Genomic DNA, 24,650 nt, shown 5'->3' with positions numbered 1-24,650 from the left:
TATTCCTAGTTTGTTGAGTGTTTTTATCGTGAGTTTTGTCAAATGCTTTTTCTGCATTAATTGTGGTGTTCCTTTTTCCCCTTTGTTATGTTAATGTCATGTATTACATTGATCAATTTTCACTGTTGAGCCATCAAAAGGTAAGAAGGATTGGTGTTAGTTTTTTAAATGTTTATTAGAATTCATGAGAGAAACCCATACGTCCAGGGCCTTTCTTGATGGGGGACTTGATTACTGATTTGATCTCCCTGTTAGTCTATGCAGATTTTCTATTTCTTAGTAGGTTTTGTATTTCTAGGAAGAATCTGCCCATTTCATCTAGATTATCCAACTTGTTATTGTACAACTGTTCATTGTATTCTCACATAATCCTTTTTATCTATATAGAACTGATTAGTAATATCTCTGCTTCATTTCTGATTTTCATAATTTGAGTCTTCTCTCATTGTTTCTTAGTCCATCTAACTAAAAGTTTGTCAAATTTGTTGACCTTTTCAAATGATCAACTTTTGTTTTCATTGATTTTATTGTTTTTCTATTTTCTATTTCCTTGATCTCTCCTGTAATCTGTATTATTTCCTTCCTTCAGCAAGGTTTAGATTTAGTTTATTCTATAATTCCTTACAATGTAAAGTTCAATTGTTTATTTGAGATCTTATCTCTTAATATGTGTTTATAGCTACAGATATAATCTTTTTTAAAGTCAGATTACACAGAAAGATGAAAAGTTCAACATCCATTTCCCCAATTCCCAGAATTAGTCATTATTAACTATCTAGCTGTTTAACAATCTATGGTGCTTCACGTTATGCTATGATCTGTTAGTTTATTTGATTATCTTACTCCCTATAACAACGCTATGCAGTAGATAGTATCATTACCCTGACCTCACTGATAGATGAACTGACGCAGAGGGCAGTGAAGCAGTATGCTGAAGGGAATACAGTGGTGGCAAAGCTATAGCATGTGAACCCAGGCAGCCTACTGTTGCTTACACTGTTGTTGTTTATTTGTAAAAAGCAAATATGACCGTATTAATTAGTAATACGATTACTCACTCCTCTGCTTCAAACCCTCTAATTCAATCAGAATAAAGTCCAAAGCCGTTTTCATTGTCTGCTAGGCTTTTATGAGCTGGGCTGCTTCTCCAACCTGATCTTTACCACCTACTGCCTCAGTCTCTATATCCCCTCTATGCTGGTCTTCTCTCTGTTCTTTGAACCTATCACCATCATTCCTGTTTCATGACCTCCTTCACTTGCTACTGGTTTTGCCTGGAATGTACTCTCAGTGATCTTCATACAGTTCATTCCTTCACATCATTCAAGACTCAGCCAAGAAGTCCCCTTAGGCTGACCTTCCCTAATTTCCTACCTACAGTAGATCCCTCTTCCCTCACAGGTTACCCTCTAAGCCATGACCTCATTTCATTTTCTTCATAGCCCTTATCACCGTCTGAAATGATCTTATATTTTTAATGTTCTATTGCATTTATCTATTGGTTGTGCTGGGTCCTCGCTGACGTGCATGGGCCTTCTTTAGTTGTACTGAGTGGGGCTTCTCTTCATTGTGGTGCATGGGCTGTTCCTTCCGGCGGCCTCTTGTGTTGCCCAGCACGCGCTCTAGGTGCACAAGCTTTAGCAGTTACTGCATAAGCTGCAGCAGTTGCAGCATGAGGGCTCAGCAGTTTAGGCTCGAGGGCTCAGCTGCTGTGCCGCGTGGGCTTCGTTGCTCCATGGCACGTGGAATCTGCCTGGACCAGAGACTGAACCCGTGTCCTGCACTGGCGGGCGGATTCTTATCTACTGTACCACCAGGGAATCCATGAAATGACCTGATTTCTTTATTGACTCTATCACCTGTCTTCTTTCACATGAAACATAAGGCATATGAGGCCAGAGGTTTCGTCTGTCTTGTTCCCCATAGTCTCTCCCAATGCCTTAAGCAGTACTTAGTACTTAGCAAACAGCAGATACTCAAATATTGGACTTTATTTTAGAAAACTTCTTAAGCATGGCTAGTATTATAGACTTGAAATCTACTTTAAATTTCTATAAATATTTAGAAATTAAATATATACACAGGGTGAGTCTATTTCATCGACTCACCCTGTGTATATCCTATATAAAACACACCACATTCTGTAATTACTTTACTTATTTACTTATCTGTCAACTGTTTATGTTCCTTATCCCTCTGGGATAACATGAGACCCATAGGGAAATAATCTTATCTGTCTACTCAACCCTGTCTTCCTAACGTCTAAAATAGTGTATGGAATATGCTGGGACTAGGGGATTAATAAATACCTGTTGGATGGATGAGTCTATACAATTGAATTATTTTAATAATTCAATTAATAAGACAATTGAATTATTTTCTTCATAGCCCTTATCACTGTCTGAAATGATCTTATTTTTTAATGTTCTATTTTATTTATACAATTGAGTTATTTAAAATATACAATTGAATTATTTAAAATATCCTAAAGTTCCAGTTCAACAGTTCTTTTAATAAGTAGTTTAAGGTAAAATCAGATAGCACCATAAATCTGGAATGTTAATTCATAATGTCCATACCTGATTGTTGGGCTTGGTGGATAAGCATTTTCCAAAGTAAAGAGTTTCTGTAACACAAAGGCTATTACATGCAGGCCCATCAATAACTCCGGTCTTGTATTTGTCACACTAAAAACCAGGAAATAAAAAAATAGTTAATGGAAAAATGTTCACAGGAGAAACAAATTAAAATATTTTCAAATGAAGCAATCAACAAAGGATTAATCTCCAAAATATACAAACAGCTCATGCAGCTTTATGTCAAAAACAACCCAATGAAAAAATGGGCAGAAGATCACAATAGATGTTTCTTCAAAGAACACATACAGATGGCCAAAAGCACATGAAAAGATGCTCAACATCACTAATTATCAGAGAAATGCAAATCAAAACTGCAAAGAGGTATCACCTCACACCACTGAGGATGGCCATCATCCGAGAGTAACAAACAATAAATACTGGAAAGAGTGTGGAGAAAAGGAAACCCTCCCACACTGTTGGTGGGAACGTAAACTGGTATAATCACAACAGAGAACAGTATGGAGGTTCTTTAAAAAACTGACATAGAGCTACCATATGATCCAGCAATCCCACTCCTGGGCACGTATCAGGAGAAAACCGTAATCCAAGAAGATAGGTACACCCCAGTGTTCACCGCAGCACTATTCACAGCAGCCGAGACATGAAAGCAACCTAAATGTCTATTGACAAGGAAAGGATAAAGCAGGCGTGGCACGCATACAGTGGAGTATTACTCAGCCATAAAAACAATGAACTAATGCCATTTGCAGCAACATGGAGGGACCCAGAGACTATCATACTAAGTGCATTAAGTCAGAGAAAGACAAGTACTATACGGTATCATTTACACATGGAATCAAAAAGACGTGATACAAGTGAACTTGCTTACAAAGCAGAAACAGTCTTACAGATATCAAAAACAAACTTATGGTTACCAAAGGGGAAATGAGAGGGAGGGATAAATCAGAACGATGAAGTGAACATGCCCACACTACTATATATAAGATCGATAACCAACAAGGAACACTCTATAGCACAGTGAACTCTATTCAGTATTCTGTGATACCCTCTAAGAGAAGAGAATCTAAAAGAATGAATATATGTATATGTAGAACTGAATCAACACAATATTGTAAACCAACTATGTGCCAATAAATTTAAAATTAAAAAAGAAGAAACATTAAAGACACCATAAAGAAATATTAACATTCTTTAAGAGAAAGTTCTATGATAAAAATAATTCAGGCTTTGGATATGGACAGACTTGGATTTGAATCCAAGCTCTGCTCCTTACTAGTTATATAACTATGAGAGATCTTATTGTGATTAGGGTGTGCACAGAACTTTGAATTCATTTTTTCCCACTTAGCATGGCCTGAGGTGGTATGGTACCTACTGCCTATGAGAAGATGGGCAGTCTATTTTTTTTTAATGGCTCTATTTTAAAATGAATTAAAAGCTTAAAATACCAAAATATTTTTAAAATAACAAGGCACTTCTGTCATCGTGTCTCCTTGATATTGCCCCAAGACAAGGAAAAAAAAAGGATGGGAATGCCCTGGTCATCCAGTGGTTAGGACTCTGCTCTCACTGTCAAAGGCCTGGGTTCAATCCCTGGTCAAAGAACTAAGATTCTACAAGCCGTGTGTTGTGACAAAAAAAAAGAAAGAAAGAAAGAAACCAAATCCTTTGACAAGATAAGGTACCAATGTAACCCTGCTGCTGCTGCTGCTAAGTCGCTTCAGTTGTGTCCGACTCTGTGCGACCCCATGGACGGAAGCCCACCAGGCTCCCCCGTCCCTGGGATTCTCCAGGCAAGAACACTGGAGTGGGTTGCCATTTCCTTTTCCAATGCATGAAAGTGAAAAGTCAAAGTGAAGTCGCTCAGTTGTGTCCAACTCCTAGCGACCCCATGGACTGCAGCCCACCAGGCTCCTCCGTCCATGGGACTTTCCAGGCAAGAGTACTGGAGTGGGGTGCCATTGCCTTCTCCGAATGTAACCTTAAGGCACAATAAATGAGGATGGCCTGCCAAATACAGTAAAAATTACACCAGAGTACAGAAGGATGCTGAGATTAAATACCTGCTGTGACCTCACTTCTCAAAGCTGGGAGAGCACTGACTACATGGTATACCTGAGGGACAGATCCATCTCTCTGGTTTGCAATGAAAGTTTAGGGGGCACAAGCTGTGAGAACTTCCCAGGACTCTATTTGGCATCATGAAGTAGCAGGGGAAGGCAGTGTATGTGTGTGCTCAGTCATGCCCTACTCTTTGCAACCCTGCAGCCTTCCAGGCTCCTCTGTCCATGGAATTTCCCAGGCAAGAATACTGGAGTGGGTTGCCATTTCCTTCTCCAGGGGATCTTCCTGATCCAGAGATCAAACCTATGTCTCCTGCATTGGCAGGCAAATTCTTTACCACTGAGCCACCAGGGCAAGGCAGCACTGATTAATAAAATCCTTAAAAATCTTATCTATGTTGGAGGCAGTCTGTAAATAAAATAAGGGTTGGGAGAGACTATATTATGAGCATCTCTGTAGTTGCTGAGGAGAGAGATAGGCTAAAGCAATCTGTGTACCTCCGTCTCTCTGTCTCATCTTTTCTTTTTCTCTTAACACACACACACAAATTCTGGGCCACAGGAGTTTCACCACTCGCTCATTTCACTGCCCCAGTTGCTTCCTACAAATAGCTGGTTAAAGAACTCCTTTCATTCAGTAATGAGTAATACTCAAAACAAGCTGGAGATCTATACAGCAAATCTATAAGGAAAAGGAAGAAAGGAATAGGAAGAGGACATCTCAAACAAAAATTTTTTTCCAGAAGAATATTGCCATGAAGCACAGCAAACATACTGCTATGAATTCAAAAGACTTAATGAAACAGTTTAAGACTTCAAAGCAGGAGACATAATGATGAGACAAAAGAACTGAATTTAAATGAAGCAAACAGAACTCAGAAAGGAAGAAAAAGAAAAAAAAAATCACAGAAATTAAAGACATAGTATGAATGGGTAAAAACATGGGAAGACAAAAATAACAACATAGAAAGACTTATGAGGGCTAGGTTGAGAAAAGTGAGCAAAGTAAGATGGAAATTTAAAAAGAACTAAAAAGAATTTGAGCTAAAATTATAGATATAGAAGACAAAGGATACCCAGCATATCCACATATGGAAGAACAGAATACATGGAAAAGAAAAAAATAATCAAGGTAGAATTCAACAGAACTTCATATAAGTGAAAGAAGTCTTTAATGTACAGATTGAGAGGACTCACAGTGTCCCAAGGAAACTGACACAGAATGATCCCTGTGACAGATCCCACTGAATTTTACTGGACTTGAAAAAATAATCCTTTGAGCAAACAGGCAAAAGATCAAGAAATATTTAAGGGAAAATAAATCAGATTGGACTTGGATTTCTCAACAGCCATCTTCAAAGGTACTGCAGTGCCAGCAAAGTTCAAGAAAGAAGTGTGACTTGCTTGTGTCCTGATTTCCTTTTCTGTAAAAGGAGATGTAAATACTGCTTGACTTATAGCACTATTATGAGCTATAATCATTTAATGAGGATGGATCACCTGTGATTTTAATAAGTGCTCAATAATAGCTCTTCTTATTTCCAATAGCCAAACTCTTTCAAGTAAAAGGCATCAAATGTTTTTGAATATGTTAAGGATCAGAAGATATAATTCCCATTCGCATCTCTTGAAGAACTATTAGAGAATGAATTTGAGGCAACCAAGAGATGAACACAGAAACTGCGCGTGGAAGCCAGCTGAAATGTAGGACTGGGATGAAAACAACCCTGAGAATCTATTTCATAATAACTGGTAAAACAGTATGATGTAGTTCCTAGATGCTTACCATGTATCAGGCACTGTTCCAGTGCCACACTTTTATTATGACAACAGCCCTGTGAGGTAGAACCTATTGTTATCACCACTGTAAAAATAAGGAAACAGAAACAGCACTTGCTCAAGCTAGAAAATGATAAAGCCAAGATTTCAACCTAAGCAGTCTGGTTCCAGAGCTCCTTCTCTTAATCACTACTCTATAGCATTCAGAATGTTAATATAAACCATACCAGTAAAAGTGATACGATTAACAAAACCAAGAAGGGGAGATGTAAGAAGCTGAGAGGTGGCAAAAACGATGTTGATTTCCTTATCTTTAATATCCAAGGTCAAAAGACATTATTTATTTCTTATAAATCAAATAATAGAGACAGAGTATATTCAAAAGTATAGAGATGATATTTTGAAGAACTAATAATAATGTATTCATTAAAATGAGGTAGAATAAAGGAGATGGGATGGATAGAAGTATAATAATTTTGTCACTGCTTGTAATGGGGAATAAATAGATGTGGCCTAAAGCAATAGAGAATAAAATATATTTTTAAAAGTTATAGCAAAAGGCTAACCAATAAAGAGCTAAAACCAGAATACAAACCGCCCTAAATTATCAAAAGGAACAAAAGCATAAAACAAATATATAACCTCTAGAGAAAGATACAAACCAATCCTTAAAAACAAAAAGTAGGTTATAAAATGTTATATAGAACTCAGACATTACTATAAATGTCAATGGGATAAGCTTACCTATTGCAAGAAAAATATCTTTAGAAAACAGACAATATCAAAAAAGTCAAAAAATAAAATATGGTACAGGTACATCAGCCAAACAGAAAGAAAAAAGTTAAGTTACAATCTTATACCAGATGAGGTTGAATCCCCCTCTTTAGGTGAGGGAGCATTAAATAAGGCAAAAAAGAAAATGTTAGAGTTTTTTGAATGTTAAAACATATAATCCACAATGATGATATTACAATACTAATACTTTAATTGGAGTATAAAACTGACTTACAATGTTGTTAGTCTCTGCTGTAGTGAAGTGAATCAGCTCTATGTATGCGACATATACCCTCTCCCTCACAGTCCTCCCCCTTCCTGAATTTCTATAAAGTAAATCAAGTAACGTTAAAATTAATTACATGAAATCTATAAGAAATAGAAAAAGAAATAAAGAGAAAAGCATTATAAGTAGGAGACCCTATTTCACTTTTCTTAGTCCGTGACAGATGAAAAAAGTTTACAAAAAAAGACACAGAAGAACTCAATAATCTGGCTAATAAGGTACATCTAATTGCCCTGAGAACAGACTTTTTCAAATGCCCATGGAACACCTACAAAATTAGATCAAAAGCTCTACATATTCCACTAAATAGACATAGTAGAAAGCAGTATTCTCCAGTCACAATATGATAAGAAATTTGAAATTAACAAAAAAATCTACCTGGAAAATTTGAAATATTCTTTTAATTCTTGAGTCAAAGAGAAAGCCTAAGTTGAAATTTTAAGCATCTGGGAAATAATAATAATACATTTTTAAAAACTATCAGAAACTATAGCCAAAACCAAAGATAAAATTGAAAAAATGATTCAGAGAAGAATGCAGTCTTCAGTTCAATCAGTTCAGTCACTCAGTTGTGTCTGACTCTTTGCGACCCTATGGACTGCAGCCCGCCAGGCCTCCCTGTCCATTACCAACTCCCGGAGTTTACAAAAACTCACATCCATTGAGTCGGTGATGCCATCCAACCATTTCATCCTCTGTTATCCCCTTCTCCTCCCACTTTCAATCTTTCCAAGCATCAGGGCATTTTCAAATGAGTCAGTTCTCTGCATCAGGTGGCCAAAGTATTGGAGTTTCAGCTTCAACATCAGTCCTTCCAATGAATATTCAGCACTGATTTCCTTTAAGGTGGACTGGTTGGATCTCCTTGCAGTCCAAGGGACTCTCAAGAGTCTTCTCCAGCACCACAGTTCAAAAGCATCAATTCTTCGGCACTCAGCTTTCTTTATAGTCCAGCTGTCACATCCATACATGACACTGGAAAAACCATAGCCATGACTAGACGGACCTTTGTTGGCAAAGTAATGTCTCTGCTTTTGAACATGCTGTCTAGGTTAGTCATAGATTTTCTTCCAAGGAGCAAGTGTCTTTTAATTTCATGACTGCAGTCACCATCTGCAGTGATTTTGGAGCCCAGAAAAATAAAGTCTGCCACTGTTTTCATTGTTTCCCCATCTATTTGCCATGAAGTGATGGGACCAGATGCCATGATCTTAGTTTTCCAAATGTTGAGCTTTAAGCCAACTTTTTCACTCTCCTCTTTCATTTCATCAAAAGGCTCTTTAGTTCTTCTTTGCTTTCTGCCTTAAGTCTGGTCATTCGCATATCTGAGGTTATTGATATTTTTCCTGGCAATCTTGATTCCAGCTTGTGCTTCTTCCAACCCAGCATTTCCCATGATGTACCCTGCATATAACTTAAATAAGCAGGGTGACAATATACAGCCTTGACATACTCTTTTCCCGATTTCGAACCAGTCTGTTGTTCCATGTCCAGTTCTAACTGTTGCTTCTTGACCTGCATACAGATTTCTCAGGAGGCACATCAGGTGGTCTGGTATTGAAGAATTTTCCACAGTTTCCACACAGTCAAAGGCTTTGGCATAGTCAATAAAGCAGAAGTAGATGTTTTTCTGGAACTCTCTTGCTTTTTCAATGATCCAACAGATGTTGACAATTTGATCTCTGGTTCCTCTGACTTTTCTAAATCCAGCTTGAACATCTGGAAGTTCATGATTCACGTACTGTTGAAGCCTGACGTGGAGAATTTTGAGCATTACTTTGCTAATGTGTGAAATGAGTGCAATTGTGCGGTAGTTTGAGCATTCTTTGGCATTGCCTTTCTTAGGGATTGGAATGAAAACTGACCTTTTCTAGTCCTGTGGCCACTGCTGAGTTTTCCAAATTTGCTGGTATACTGAGTGCAGCACTTTCACAGTATCATCTTTTAGGATTTGAAATAGCTCAACTGGAATTCCATCACCTCCGCTAGCTTTGTTTGTAGTGATATTCCACCATCGTGGATACAATCACACCACTGTGATTATCTGGGTCGTGAAGATCTTTTTTGTACAGTTCCTCTGTGTATTCTTGCCACCTCTTCTTAATATCTTCGGCTTCTGTTAGGTCCATTACCATTTCTGTCCTTTATTGTGCCCATCTTTGCGTGAAGAGTTCCCTTGGTATCTAATTTTCTTGTAGAGATCTCTAGTCTTTCTCATTCTATTGTTTTCCTCTATGTCTTTGCACTGATCACTGAGGAAGGCTTTCTTATCTCTCCTTGCAATTCTTTGGAAATCTGCATTCAAATGGGTATATCTTTCCTTTTCTTCTTTGCCTTTCGCTTCTCTTTTTTTCATAGCTATTTGTATGGCCTCCTCAGACAACCATTTTGCCTTTTCGCTTTTCTTTCTCTTGGGAATGGTCTTGATCACTGCCTCCTCTACAATGTCATGAACCTCCGTCCATAGTTCTTCAGGCACTGTCTATCAGATCTAATCCTTTGAATCTATTTGTCACTTGCATCATATAATCGTAAGTGATTTGATTTAGGTCAAATGGTCTAGTGGTTTTCCCTACTTTCTTCAATTTATGTCTGAATTTGGCAATAAGGAGTTCATGGTCTGAGCCACAGTCAGTTCCCGGTCTTGTTCTTGCAGACTGTATAGAGCTTCTCCATCTTTGGCTGCAAAGAATATAATCAATCTGATTTTGGTATTGAACATCTAGTGATGTCCATGTGTAGAGTCTTCTCTTGTGTTGCTGGAAGAGAGTGTTTGCTATGACCAGTGCATTCTCTTGGCAAAACTCTGCTGCTGCTGCTGCTAAGTTGCTTCAGTCATGTCCGACTCTGTGGGACCCCACAGACGGCAGCCCACCAGGCTCCCCCGTCCCTGGGATTTTCTAGGCAAGAGTACTGGAGTGGGGTGCCATCGCCTTCTCCGTGGCAAACTCTATGCAGTTTTAATTACATTAATAAACAACACAGAACAAATGAATTAAAAAATCTAAAGAATGCAGAAAGAAAGCATTAACCAATATAAAATAAAGACAAGACCATGGCTGAAAGTGAAAGTGAAGTCGCTCAGTCATGTCCGACTCTTTGTGACCCCATGGACTGTAGCCTATCAGGCTCCTCCGTCCATGGGATTTTCCAGGTTAAGAATGCTGGAGTGGATTGCCCAGGGGATCTTCCTGACCCAGGAATCAAACCCGGGTCTCCTGCATTGCAGGCAGACACTTTACTGTCTGAGCCACCAGGGAAGTACATTCCTGTAACTGAGAGAATTCCTCTGACCTTTATCTCCTAATGCCTACTTTAGATCTTCTTGCTCTTTCCTGGTTTCTGCAATTACCTTTTGTTTGCTCCTTTCCAGAATTTCCTGTCTGTCTGGTTCTCTTCGTCTGATGACATTATGCTGCTCACAGATCAGTCTTGCCCACTTCTAGCTCTTGGGATAAGGCAACCTATTAGAGGTTTGCAGTGACTGGGTTTCCTCTTGTATGGGATTGGGGCTGAGGATGATTTCTTGAACCTTTCATTCTGGAGACATAAATTTTTTTACCATGCTGCTCAGCATGTACGGTCTAGTTCCCAACCAGGGATTGAGCCCGTGCCCCTGCATTGGAAGCACCACTGGACCCCCAGGGAAGTCCCTGGGTGCATAAATTTTTCATGATCCCAAGGAAATAGCCAAAGCATAGTGGGTTTTGGTAATTACTCAATACTTGGAAAGGCCAGCACAGGCTCAGCAGACCTATTTGCTTTGAGAGTAAGGATAGCCCTAACAGAGATGAGAGCAGAGTTAAATGCAAACACCTAGAATCTGTTGCTCTTTAGCTACCACTAGCAGAAGCTCTTGGGTGAGCCCTTCACCATGCCTCCTTTCTCCTTTAGACCAGGTTGTAACCAAGAATATTAGGTTTCATCTTCATAGGAGAAGCAGTCTCAATACTTTCTCGTCCAGGTCAGCCTCTGGGGATTTTGAGGAAATGCAGAACCATCTGTTTGGTATCAGATGGCCAGGAATTTCATTGGCATGCTTTTTTCACTGAGGGAAAGGTGGTGGGAGTTATTGGGTGTGACTCAGGAGTGAGACCTGCTGCAGGTATAGTTTACGGTTTCTGAGGATTTTAGATCACAGAGACTATAGAGCTTGTCTCTAAATGTGCGACTACTGAAGCCCTTGCACTCTAGAGCCCGGGCTCCACAAGAGAAAGTTACTCAGTCGTGTCCAACTCTTTGCAACCCCATGGAGTATAGCCCACCAGGCTCCTCTGTCCATGAGATTCTCCAGGCAAAAATACTGGAGTGGGCTGCCATTCTTTTCTCCAGGGGATCTGCCCAACCCAGGGATTGAACCCAGGTCTCCCGTACTGCAGGCAGATTCTTTACTGTCTGAGCCACAACTGGGCCTGCCATAACAAGATAAGCCAATCGCAATTAGAAGCCTGCACACTGCAACAAAGACACAGCACAACCAAAAATAAATAAATAAATAAAATTTTAAAGATCTCTAAAGATCTCTAAAAAAATAGGGCTTCCCTGATGGCTCAGTGGTAAAGAATCCACCTGCCAATGCAGGAGACATCGGTTCTATCCCTGGTCCAGGAAGATCCCACATGCTGTGGAACAGCTAAGCCCGTGCACCACAACAGCTGAGCCTGTGCTCTAGAGCCCGGGAGTTGCAACTACGGAGCCTGAGGGCCCTGGAGCCCGTGCTCCGCCACAAGAGAAGCCACCGCAGTGGGCAGCCGTGCACCGCAACTAGAGAGAAGGCCCTGCCACAACCGGAGAAACGCGCACGCAGCAACGAAGACCCAGCGCAGCCACACGTAATTAGATGCCATTATTTTAAAATCTATACAAATGAAGCGACTATGGCAAAGGGTTAAGGTCTGCTGTCTAGGTAGGAAGTGCACAGGTGTTTGTTGTTTTGTTTTCTATAGGTCAACATTGTTCTAAGAACTTTTCATGTTATATTTCTCTTCGATCCTCACAACCACCCTATGAAAGAGGTATTATCATTATTTCCATTTTACTGGTAAAGAAACTGAAGCAAGAGAGGTCACAAGAAGGTTAAGAAACTTGCAGAAATAAATCTGATGAAGAAAAAGAAGGCGTTAAGAAAATACCAGGCATGAAAGAGGGGATATCACCACATATTCTGCAGACATTAAAAACAGAGACTATTACAAATTTTATACCAAAAAAATGATGATTTTGTTTGAATATATACATTTTTAGAAAATGACAAAAGAAAAAAAAGGAACTTGCAGAGCACATTAGTGGTGGCGCTGGTCCAAACCCAGACAGTCTGCCTCCAGAGCCTGTGCTTTTAACCACCCAAGTAAAAGAACCAGAATTACTTATCCTGGAGGGCAACATTTAGAGCATGTTTAATAGTGATGGAGTTGCATGTCCATCCCCAGAGCTCCTGATAAATGCTCATGCCTTTTACACAGCAACTCAAAGCAGGGACACAACTTTCATATTTGTTTCCTTAGGACTTCGTGTATAATCAAATGCATATAAAAAGTTCTTACTGGATAGATGAATGGATTAAGAGTATTCTGGGTTTTATCTAGAAACAGGGCATTCTGCTATGAACAACTCCTGGAACAGGACTAGGAGAGCTCCCTGCTTTAACTAATCTTTGGCTCCTGCATCCTGAGGCACACTTTATCTGCAACTCCACCCCAGGTCAGGATTCAAAGTGGTTATTTCTACCACACCTGTCTTCCAGGGAACAATCCCAAGGCTGTATTATTTCCTTCCTGAGCTTATATTCCTGTTATTTCTCTCCCTGTATTCCCAAGCCTAACTTCGTTTACGTTCACATTATCTTCCCTAATACAATGTGAGATGATTTGAAAGCACAGACAAGACAAGGTGGTCCTTGCCATCTCTGAACTTCCCTTTCCCTCTAGCACATAGCACAGAGCTGGGAATTGCTTAAGTTTCTAATAAATGCTTATTAAATAACCAGCATAAAAACATAGAGCTTTTGATTTTAAAACCTCATTGAGGATAAAATGAATGCCTTCTCATAATATTTAAAACACTAAAGAAAAAAAAAAAAGGAACAAACCAGTATCTTATTAGTAAACTGTGAAACAGTGAAGACATTCAGCGGGCATTCAGCTACAAGAATCACATTCTTGTTTTAAGCAAAGGCGCCAAGCCAAGCCTGCATCAAAGAGGTAGTCACAAAGAACAGGCTCTTCAACTTGTGGCTTCCATCACAAACTAAAAGCAAATTTCCCACATGCTTTTATGAAAAGGATGGCCAGCCACATATTGTTCTGTTTTTCATTTTGTCTTGTTTTCAGGCTCAGCCATACACACAAAGTAGAATCACTGTCAGTAATCTGATCTTCTAACTAAAAAGACACAGAGACTACAGAGAATGTTCAACTTTATACGATACTGAGCAGAAAACATCAAAGGCTTTATTTAACTATGAGGATTTTACTATTCACCCCTTTTGCTTGCACATACCTCATGGTACCAGAAGATGGCACTCTTCAGCTAAATTTGATGAAACCCATTTGTGCTGACAATAACTTCACGAACTATGGAAACTGTACCACAAGAGGCGGTAACAATGAACAGTTGTATAGTACTAAGTTTCAAATGATTTTCTAAGATCCTCATTCTAAAAACGTATTTCAGACAATTATAAATTTCTCCTTACTTAGGAAGAAGCACAATAGTTGGGTTCTTAATTCCTGAAAATTCTCGAGTCTCTAGTCAGCGCCCTTGCCCATTGCCTACGTCAGCTATTTTTTTTTTTTACATCAGCTATTTTAAAGCAACTTCACCATTCTCTGCATTCTCACCGTATCGTCAACCTCTCACTCTTTCTCTCTCCTGACTTCTCTCAGACATTAACAGTGCTCATCACTCTGTTTCTTTCTCTCTCCTTTCACACCCTCACACACTCACACGCACACACACGCACCCTCTCCACTCTTCCCTTCCCTTCTGTTATCATGTGCTTTACCTGCAGCATACAGTGTGCTATGTGGGCCTGTTTATGGTCCAGGCGCCTCTAATACCCCAGTCAGGAACGCACAGGTGCTTGACTGGTGTTCTAATAAGGTAGCAAGGAAGCCCATGCTCCAGAGGCTGTGAGGACTTCTGTTTTCTGTATCTTGATAAAGATTGGTCCATCTCTGCTGCTGCTGCTGTGATATGGTTAATTAGCAAATTAGGATTTTACAAGTGAAACTTGTGGCGTGTGAAGGTAGAAATGAGCTATCACTGGTGAAATTGAGAGATGTGCGTTGGCTAAAATATAAGATATTCCTACTCTTTCAGAGAGGGAATGTTATAAGAACCAGTAGAAGTCATACCGTTGTCTTTAGGGAGGCACCTAGAGCTAAGTTCTCAACCTTTAGGGAGCTTCAGCTCACCTGGAGATCTTGTTAGAACAGACAGCTTGGAGTGCTGTCTCAGAGTTTCTGAATCATTAGGTTTTAGGTGGGGCTGCAGTTTTACATTTGTAGCAAGTCTCCAGGTGATACTAATGCTGCTGCTAATCAAAGAGACCACATTTTGAGAATCACTGGTTCAGAATTTCTAGTTTCTTGAGGCTAATTAAAAGGGTAACAGGAGCCTGCCTCTGAAATCTTTCATGAAAGTTCACTGAGCAATTAAAAGGCCAGAGTTAGAACTTTAATGGGTTTGTTGTTGTTACTGTTTGGTTGGTAAGTTGTGTCCAACTCTTTGGCAACCCCAGGGACTGCAGCCCACCAGGCTCTGCTGTCTATGGGATTCTCCAGGCAAGAATACTGGAGTGGGTTGCCCTTTCCTTCTCTTGGGTATCTTCCTAGGCCAGGGATTGAACCTGTGTCTCCAGCTTGGCAGGAAGATTACTTTATCACTGAGCCACCTGATACAGACTGATTATATGAAATGTTTTATGACTGCTTATAAATAAGTATGTGCTGAATAAATGCCTGTGTATATAGTAGAAATCATTTTCATTATAACCTAGTAAAAAGGTTGTGTGGCAATAGTTCATACTTAACCTATATCAAAATTTTCTGTGGCTACCATTATCTTTCAAAATAGAATCTAAGGAAGTGTGCATGCCCAACCTGGGGTAGGTGAGTTTAAATCAATTTCCTGGCCAAAAGGTGGAGGCAGCCCAAGAATCCACGCGTGGGTGGATGGATGAATGGATAAACAAAATGTGTTATATACATAGAATGGAATATTATTCAGCCTTAAAAAGGAAGGAGATTCTAACATATGCTACAACATGGATGAACCTTCAAGATATTATGCTAAGTGAAAGAAGCCAGTCACAAAAAGACGAACACAGCTGATCCTTGAACAATACGGGGGTTAAGGGCACTGATCCCCTCCCCAGTACAAAATCTGGGTATAACTTTACAGTCAGCTGTCTGTATCCATGGTCCTTAATCCACAGATTCAACCAACTGCAAGTCATATAATACTGTAGTATGTATTTAGTGAAAAGAATCCACCATAAGTCAACCCATGCGGTTCAAATCCATGCGGTTCAAGTGAACTATACTGTGCTATCCCACTTACATGAGATCTTTAAAGCAGTCAAACTCACAGAAACAGAAGGTAGAATGGTGGTTGCTAGGGGCTTGAAAGTGAAAGCAGCTTAGCTGCATCAGACTTTTGTGACCCCATGGGCTGTAGCCCACCAGGCTCCTGGAATTCTCCAGGCAAGAATACTGGGCGTGGGTTGCCATTCCCTTCTCCAGGGGACATTCCTGACCCAGAGATCAAACCCAGGTCTCTCTCATTGTACGCGGATTCTTTACTGTCTGAGCCAGCAGGGAAGCCCAAGAATATTGGAGTGGGGAGCCTATCCCTTCTCCAGTGGAACTTCCCAACCCAGGGATCGAACCATGGTCTTCTGCACTGCAGGTAGATTCTTTACTAGCTGAGCCACCAAGGCCTTGGGAGGAGGGAAAAATGGAAAGTTGCCGTTTAAGGGGAATGGAGTTTCAGTTTTGCAAGATGAAAAAGTTATGGAGACTGGATGCAAAACAATGTGAATAAACCTAACACTACTGAACTGTACATTTAAAACAGTGAACGTGTGCTATGGAAAATAGTAGGGTAGCTCCTCAAGAGATTAAAACCAGAACTAGCAGGTGATCCAGCAATATCAAATCTGGGTATGCATCCAAAGGAAACAGAATCATTATTTCAAAGAGACAGCTACACTTCCACATTCACTGCAGTCTTATTCACAGTAGCCAAGGTTATAAGAATGACTTAAGAGTCCATGGATTAAGGAAATGGATTAAGAAAATGCGGTATGGATACAATGAAATATTATTGAGCCTGTCATTTGCAATGACATGAATGAACCTGCAGGATATTATGCTACAAGAAATAAGCCACAGAGGGAAACACAAATACTGGATGGTATCACTCCTGAGTGAAATATGAAAACAAATAAAATAAAAGATGATAGAAGCAAGAGAGTGGGGAAGTGGTTGCCAAAGGCTGAGAGGGTGGGGAAATAAGAAGAGGACAGTACAGGGTACAGACTTTCAGTTATAAAATGAAGACCGTCTAAGGATCTAACATAACACGGTGACTACAGGTACAGCTGTAACACTGTACTGTATAATTCAGATCTGCTAAGAGAGTAGAACTTAACTGTTCTCACACACACCACAAGAGTAAACATGTTAGGTAATGAATGTGACAACTAACTCAAGGGGGGATCTTTTCATAGTGTATATGTATGTCAAATCACCAGATACTTGATTTTCTTTTACCACATACTTTTTAACTATCTTACAATTTTATTTGTCAATTTTACCTCAATAAAGTGAAGACAAAAAGTAATAACAAACTAAAAAGCAAACATGGTTAACACAGTAAATGTTATGTGGATTTTATCATAATTAAAAAAAACTAAAACCAAAGCAAACTCAAACCAACAAATTCCCAGCACAGTTTCTAGAAACAGTAGTATTTAAACTTGGAATTGACACTGCTTTCCTCCCATTCAAATTTGATCCAATGTATTTTCGCGTTGAAGCCCTTGGATCCTATTAGACTTTGAAAATACTTATAACACATTTGACTATGAATTCTGAATTATAACCTTCAGTCCTTTCTCATCATCATAAATATTGTTGTTTTTCCAGGGTTTTATTCTACTTTCTTTGGGTTCTCTGTATGTTATCATGGTAACATTTATTCCCATGCCTCTAACAAATCTCTGTCCTTACACAGGTCTTTCTCCTGAATTAAATATCTAAGTGCTTTTTGGACATCTCCAATCTCCATTTGGGTAACTTACATGTACTTTATATTTAACCTTCACAAAACCGAATTCACCATCTCGTGCCTTCTTCTCCCTGAGGGTCATTCTCCTTTATTCCCTACCTCATTGAAAGGTGCCATCATCTACTCAGGCATCCAAGAGGGGGAACAAAGAGTTGTCCTAACCGCCTCCTTCTTCCTAATCCTCCCATGTTCAGCTCATCACCACATGCTGGCGGTCAAATTATTTCCTTGATATACTTTGAAGCAATTTCTTCCTCTCCACTCCCACTGCCAAGGCTGTGTGTTAAACTCTCACTGCTCTGGGCCTGCACAACAACAACCATAAAACTGGTCTCCGTGTGTGACAGTCTCCTACCCGATCCAATCTCTGCCACAAACAGTGACATTCATCTGACACATAAATCTAATCACTCACTTCCCTGTCTAAAACCTTCTATTGATTCTCTGCTACCCTTAACACAACACACATAGTTCTCTGAATTTGACTCTGCTAACTTGACCTCTATAAACTGCTCCCCATGTGCTCTGCTCTAGCCAGGCTGTTTCTGGAATGCAGCATTCATTCATATCTTTGTAGCTTTGCACAAGCCTTTTTCTGCCTGTACTGCTCAATCTTCAAAATTCAGTCCAGATATAACCTCTTCTAGAAAGTCTTCTGGAACCTTCTCAGGATTACTCAATGAAAAAATATATTGCACGGGACATATACTAAAAAATTATTAGCTATTCACTGGTAATATTGGGGACATACACTAAAAACACATTCTTTTGAAGTCAGATTTAACTGGGTATACTGTTTTCTTTTTCCTGTTTTGTTTCATAAATCTAGCAACCCTTCTTCCAGTCTCAATTACGTTGTTGTTGTGTTGTTGTTTAATCGCTAAACTGTGTCTGACTCTTTTGTGACCCCATGAACTGTAGCCTGCCAGGCTCCTCTGTCCATGGGATTTCCCAGGCAAGAATACTGGAGTGGGTTGCCATTTCCTTCTCCAGGGGATCTTTCTGACCCAGGGATCAAACCCATGTCTCTTTTGTCTCCTGCTTGGCAGGCAGATTTTTTTACCACTGAACCACGTGGGAAGCTCTTCTGGGGCTTATGTCTGTTAAGATTTGAAATAAACTTGTTTAGTAAATATTTTCCTGTAAGTTTGCAAATAAGAGATTGGGAACCTAACTCAAGTTGGCATAAAGGAAAGCCATACTTTTAAAAGGAAAAAATTAAGCTTGTACTTCAAAAGCAGTATGTTCCAAGTGAATTGGTTCTAAAAAATATAGGATAACAGCACAAAGCGAACCTCTAGAACCAAACAATAATTGATTCTGAGCAAAGGAAAGCTCAATGAAACCATTAGTTATGTACTGCTATCTTACTGAAAACATGGTTCTAAATATCTTGAATTTAGTATATGTTAAGCAATACTTGAACCATGAACTTCCAGATGTTCAGGCTGGTTTTAGAAAACGCAGAGGAACTGGAGATCAAATTGCCAACATCCGCTGGATCATGGAAAAAGCAAGAGAGTTCCAGAAAAACATCTATTTCTGCTTTATTGACTATGCCAAAGCCTTTGACGGTGTGGATCACAACAGACTGTGGAAAATTCTGAAAAAGATGACAACACCAGACCACTTGACCTGCCTCTTAAGAAACCTGTATGCAGGTCAGGAAGCAACAGTTAGAACCGGACATGGAACAACAGACTGGTTCCAAATAGGAAAAGGAGTACGTCAAGGCTGTATATTGTCAGCCTGCTTATTTAACTTCTATGCAGAGTACATCATGAGAAATGCTGGGCTGGAGGAAGCACAAGCTGGAATCAAGATTGCCGGGAGAAATATCAATAACCTCAGATGACAGATGGACAGATGACACCACACTTATGGCAGAAAGTGAAGAAGAACTAAAGAGCCTCTTGATGAAAGAGGAGAGTGAAAAAGTTGGCTTAAAGCCCAACATTCAGAAAACTAAGCTCATGGCCTCCAGTCCCATCACTTCATGGCAAATAGATGGAGAAACAGTGGAAACAGTGGCTGACTTTATTTTTCTGGGCTCCAAAATCACCACAGAGGTGACTGCAGCCATGAAATTAAAGATGCTTACTCCTTGGAAAGAAAGTTATGACCAACCTAGACAGCATATTAAAAAGCAGAGACATTACTTTGTCAACAAAGGTATGTCTAGTCAAGGCTATGGTTTTTCCAGTGGTCATGTATGGCTGTGTGAGTTGGACTATAAAGAAAGCTGAGCGCTGAAAAATTGATGCTTTTGAACTGAGGGTTGGAGAAGACTCTTGTGAGTCCCTTGGACTGCAAGGAGATCCAACCAGTCCATCCTAAAGGAGATCAGTCCTGGGTGTTCATTGGAAGGACTGATGTTGAAGCTGAAACTCCAGTACTTTAGACACCTGATGTGAAGAGCTGACTCATTTGAAAAGACCCTGATGCTGGGAAAGATTGAAGGCAGGAGGAGAAGGGGACGACAGAGGATGAGATGGTTGGATGGCATCACCGACTCGATGGACATGGATTTGGGTGGACTCCGGGAGTTGGTGATGGACAGGGAGGCCAGGTGTGCTGTGGTTCATGGGGTCACAAAGAGTCGGACACGACTGAGCAACTGAACTGAACTGAACTGAAGCCAATGGTTTTAAGCAACAAACCATTATCTTTAGAAATTAAACCTTAAGAGACTGTAGTAAAATCTACAGGCTCTTTCATCTTTTAATGCTTACATTTTAAAGCATTTGCTCATATAACAGTCACAAAGGTTCACCAGAATGTGTCACAGGGAATGATTCCTCATTATTTGCTGAGGTAGAGCCTTAGAACAAACACTCTTGATCATGGAGGAACATGCCAGAAATTTCAATATTAAAGTTGTTCTGAAAAACCTATAGAAGGAAAATTTCTCTCCCTCCTCCATCATTCTTTTTTCTTTTCTAAAGAACCCAGCAAAGCAGAGTGAAACTGTATAAACATTCTTTATGGTTAGGCACAAAATAGGATTTTGCTGAAATAACAAGTGAATTAGTGATAGCTATGATCAGAGAAATCTGTATGCAGGTCAGGAAGCAACAGTTGGAACTGGATATGGAACAACAGATTGGTTCCAAATAGGAAAAGGAGTACGTCAAGGCTATATATTGTCACCCAGCTTATTTAACTTACATGCAGAGTACATCATGAGAAACGCTGGACTGGAAGGAACACAAGCTGGAATCAAGATTGCCGGGAGAAATATCAATAACCTCAGATATGCAGATGACACCACCCTTATGGCAGAAAGTGAAGAGGAACTAAAAAGCCTCTTGATGAAAGTGAAAGAGGAGAGTGAAAAAGTTGGCTTAAAGCTCAACATTCAGAAAACTAAGATCATGGCATCTGGTCCCATCACTTCATGGCAAATAGATGGGGAAACAGTGGAAACAGTGTCAGACTTTATTTTGGGGGGCTCCAAAATCACTGCAGATGGTGACTGCAGCCATGAAATTAAAAGACGCTTACTCCTTGGAAGAAAAGTTATGACCAACCTAGATAGTATATTCAAAAGCAGAGACATTACTTTGCCGACTAAGGTCCGTCTAGTCAAGGCTATGGTTTTTCCAGTAGTCATGTATGGATGTGAGAGTTGGACTGTGAAGAAGGCTGAGCGCCGAAGAATTGATGCTTTTGAACTGTGGTGTTGGAGAAGACTCTTGAGAGTCCCTTGGACTCCAAGGAGATCCAGTCAGTCCATTCTGAAGGAGATCAACCCTGGGATTCCTTTGGAAGGAATGATGCTAAAGCTGAAACTCCAGTACTTTGGCCACCTCATGGGAAGAGTTGACTCACTGGAAAAGACTCTGATGCTGGGAGGGATTGGGGGTAGGAGGAGAAGGGGACGACAGAGGATGAGATGGCTGGATGGCATCACGGACTCGATGGACGTGAGTCTGAGTGAACTCTGGGAGTTGGTGATGGACAGGGAGGCCTGGTGTGCTGCAATTCATGGGGTTACAAACAGTCAGACATGACTGAGCGACTGAACTGAACTGAACTGATCAGAGAAAATGTATAACATATTATAACTAGCTTGGTGGAAAAAAGAAAAAGCATAACTGGGAAAAAAATGGATCCTTCCGAGCACATCTAATTAGGGTTAGTTACTGGTTGCCCTTAGTTTTAGCGAGAGCTGCCTTTAAACAAAGAAGAGCAGAACACAGGTCTTATTTCTTTACAATATCTTTTGACAAAAATTATCCATTGGTTAGTGAAGAACATCTCAGGGCAATAATACTAACATTCTCCAGTGATTTTCAATATTGAATTTATAAGAAATGTTTAATGACTAAATTAGACTAATTCACGTATAGTACATAATGCATATGAAATACATAGCTGATTTGTTCAAAATTGTTTGTTTTTGAAATTTATTATAAAAAGATAAAAGAGGAAAAGATATTAATTTACAGGTAGCCAAAAGGCCCAATGACCAAGGCTGTGATTCACTGGCTACAGTATTATGAACTATACTCACCATCAAGTACATTATGTTCTCATGACTTATTTATTTTATAACTGGAAGTTTGGTACTTTTGATCCACTTCAGCAATTTTGCCCACCTTACACCCCCTCCTCTGGCAAAGACTAATATGTTCTCTGCATCTATGAGCTGGATTTTGTTGTTGTTATAGTTTAGATTTCACATAAAAACATGATCATGTGGTATTTGTCTTTCTCATATCACCTAGCATAATGTCCCTGAGGTCCACCCATGTTAATCATAAATAATATTAATAAGTTTATATTAATAAAATTTAAAATAATAATCCCTTAATATGCATTTTTATTGGCTCTGATTCTCTGCTTGAACCTTGATTGATACAACTGATCATATAATGTCATGTACATATACCTGTTCGTATAGGTCTTATCTTCCTCCTCCTACTACTACTAAGTCGCTTCAGTCATGTCTGACTCTGTGCGACCCCATAGATGGCAGCCCACCAGGCTCCGCCGTCCCTGGGATTCTCCAGGCAAGAATACTGGAGTGGGTTGCCATTTCCTTCTCCAATGCATGAAAGTGAAAAGTCAAAGTGAAGTCGCTCAGTCGTCTCCGACTCTTAGTGACCCCATGGACTGTAGCCCACCAGGCTCCTCCATCCATGGGATTTTCCAGGCAAGAGTACTGGAGTGGGGTGCCATTGCCTTCTCCATCTTATCTTCCTAGTCATATTCAAAGGTATAAATGAGATACCTTTGTGTGTCAAGTGTTAAGTATTGTATTAAGCCTTTTAATACATGAACTCATTTTATCCTCACAACCACCTGATGAGACATGTAGTATTATTAATCCCCATTTTATAGAGGCCAAATAATTTGCCTAACTTTTACAGCTAAGGAATGGCAAAGCTGGAACTCAAACCTGAATTTAATTTATTCCAAAGCTGATGCACTTTACTAGAATAAATAGGAACCATTACACACAAATGGAAGGAAAGGGGAAAAGACAGAGATAGAGATACACAGAGAAGAAGAAAGCTATGTAAACTGAGACAGATCATGATTCTTAAACGTAAGTAAACTGCTTATAACACTGTGTCAATCACCTGTTGTTCCCATCCTAGACAATATGCTCACCTTGGAGGCAATGCTCTAAGTAAGAGAGTCAGAGCAATCTTCTAAGGAAATTCTGAAGTACAAATTGTTACAGGGACAAACACTAGGGTACTTGCCCCAGGCCAAAGGAAATCAAGTTCTCTGTATTCAACAGATATGTCAAGATACTTCAGCTGCCCCAAAAATGTCTTTGTTTTTCATACTGTGGGATAAAATAAACATTTATTTTCAAACAAAACAAAAAATAGATACGTCAGAATATTGTTCAGCTTAATTGGTTAGATTCTACTTTATCCTCACAAAATCTGTGATGCAGGTAGGGCAGAAATATTTTCTGAGGCTTCCCTGGTAGCTCAGTGTTAAAGAATCTGCCTGCCAATGCAGGAAACACAGGTTTGATCCCTGGTCTGGGAAGATCCCACCTGCTGGAGCAACTAATCTCGTGTCCCACAACTATTAATATTCAGCCTACGCTCTGAGTTCTCGAGAACTGCAACTACTGAGCCCACGGGCCACAACTACTGAAGTCCAAGAGCCGTAGAGCTCATTCTCCACAACAAGAGAGGCCACCCAAGTGAGAAGCCTGCACATGGCAACAAAGAGAAGTTTCCACTCGCTGTGACTAGAAAAAGCCCACACTGTAACAAGAGCCAAAAATAAATTTTGCACCCAGCACAGCCAAAAATAATTTTTTAAAAAGAAATATTTTTCTCACCTGTACAATGGAGTTAATAGCTAGTCAATAAAATGAAGTCATTTATTCAAAGTCATGCATCACAGGAAAGGGTAAGACTAGTTCTTTGAGTCCAGGCTAGTGTTTTCTCCAATAGACTAACGTTACGGTTGAGCTACTTATAGTCAAGAAGCTCCTCATACTTTGTGTATTGTACCATTAGTATCCAAGGTTTGAAGATATACCAATATGACTAAAGTAATGAGACATTTTCACAAGTCACAGATGAAACCAGTCCTATTTTCCAAACTTGCTCTGTTCTTTGGACATTTGTACCCTGGTGGCTCAGACGGTAAAGCGTCTGCCTGCAATGCAGGAGACCCAGGTTTGATTCCTGGGTCGGAAAGATCCCCTGGAGAAGGAAATGGCAATCCACTCCAGCACTCTTGCCTGGAAAATCCCACGGACGGAGGAGCCTGATAGGCTACAGTCCATGGCGTCGCAAAGAGCCGGACATGACTGAGCGACTTCACTTTCTTTGACTTACTTCCTTTCTCATTTTAAACGCTTTTTGCCCCGATACA

General features: G+C 39.9%; 1 protein-coding gene across 1 annotated transcript in view; it reads right to left on the bottom strand.

Annotated features, from left to right (window-relative positions):
- The window catches only part of DIPK1A (divergent protein kinase domain 1A), a 123,668-nt gene that overhangs the window by 4,726 nt on the left and 94,292 nt on the right, over positions 1 to 24,650 (bottom strand). The window contains exon 3 of the mRNA XM_052637727.1: positions 2,580 to 2,687. Within this exon, the coding sequence (XP_052493687.1) occupies positions 2,580 to 2,687 (108 nt within the window). The remainder of the gene's footprint in view (positions 1 to 2,579; positions 2,688 to 24,650) is intronic.

This window comes from Budorcas taxicolor, chromosome 3, assembly GCF_023091745.1.
Source record: "Budorcas taxicolor isolate Tak-1 chromosome 3, Takin1.1, whole genome shotgun sequence".
In the NCBI taxonomy this organism is placed as follows: Eukaryota; Metazoa; Chordata; class Mammalia; order Artiodactyla; family Bovidae; genus Budorcas; species Budorcas taxicolor.
This window is presented reverse-complemented; position numbering and strand designations above follow the sequence as displayed.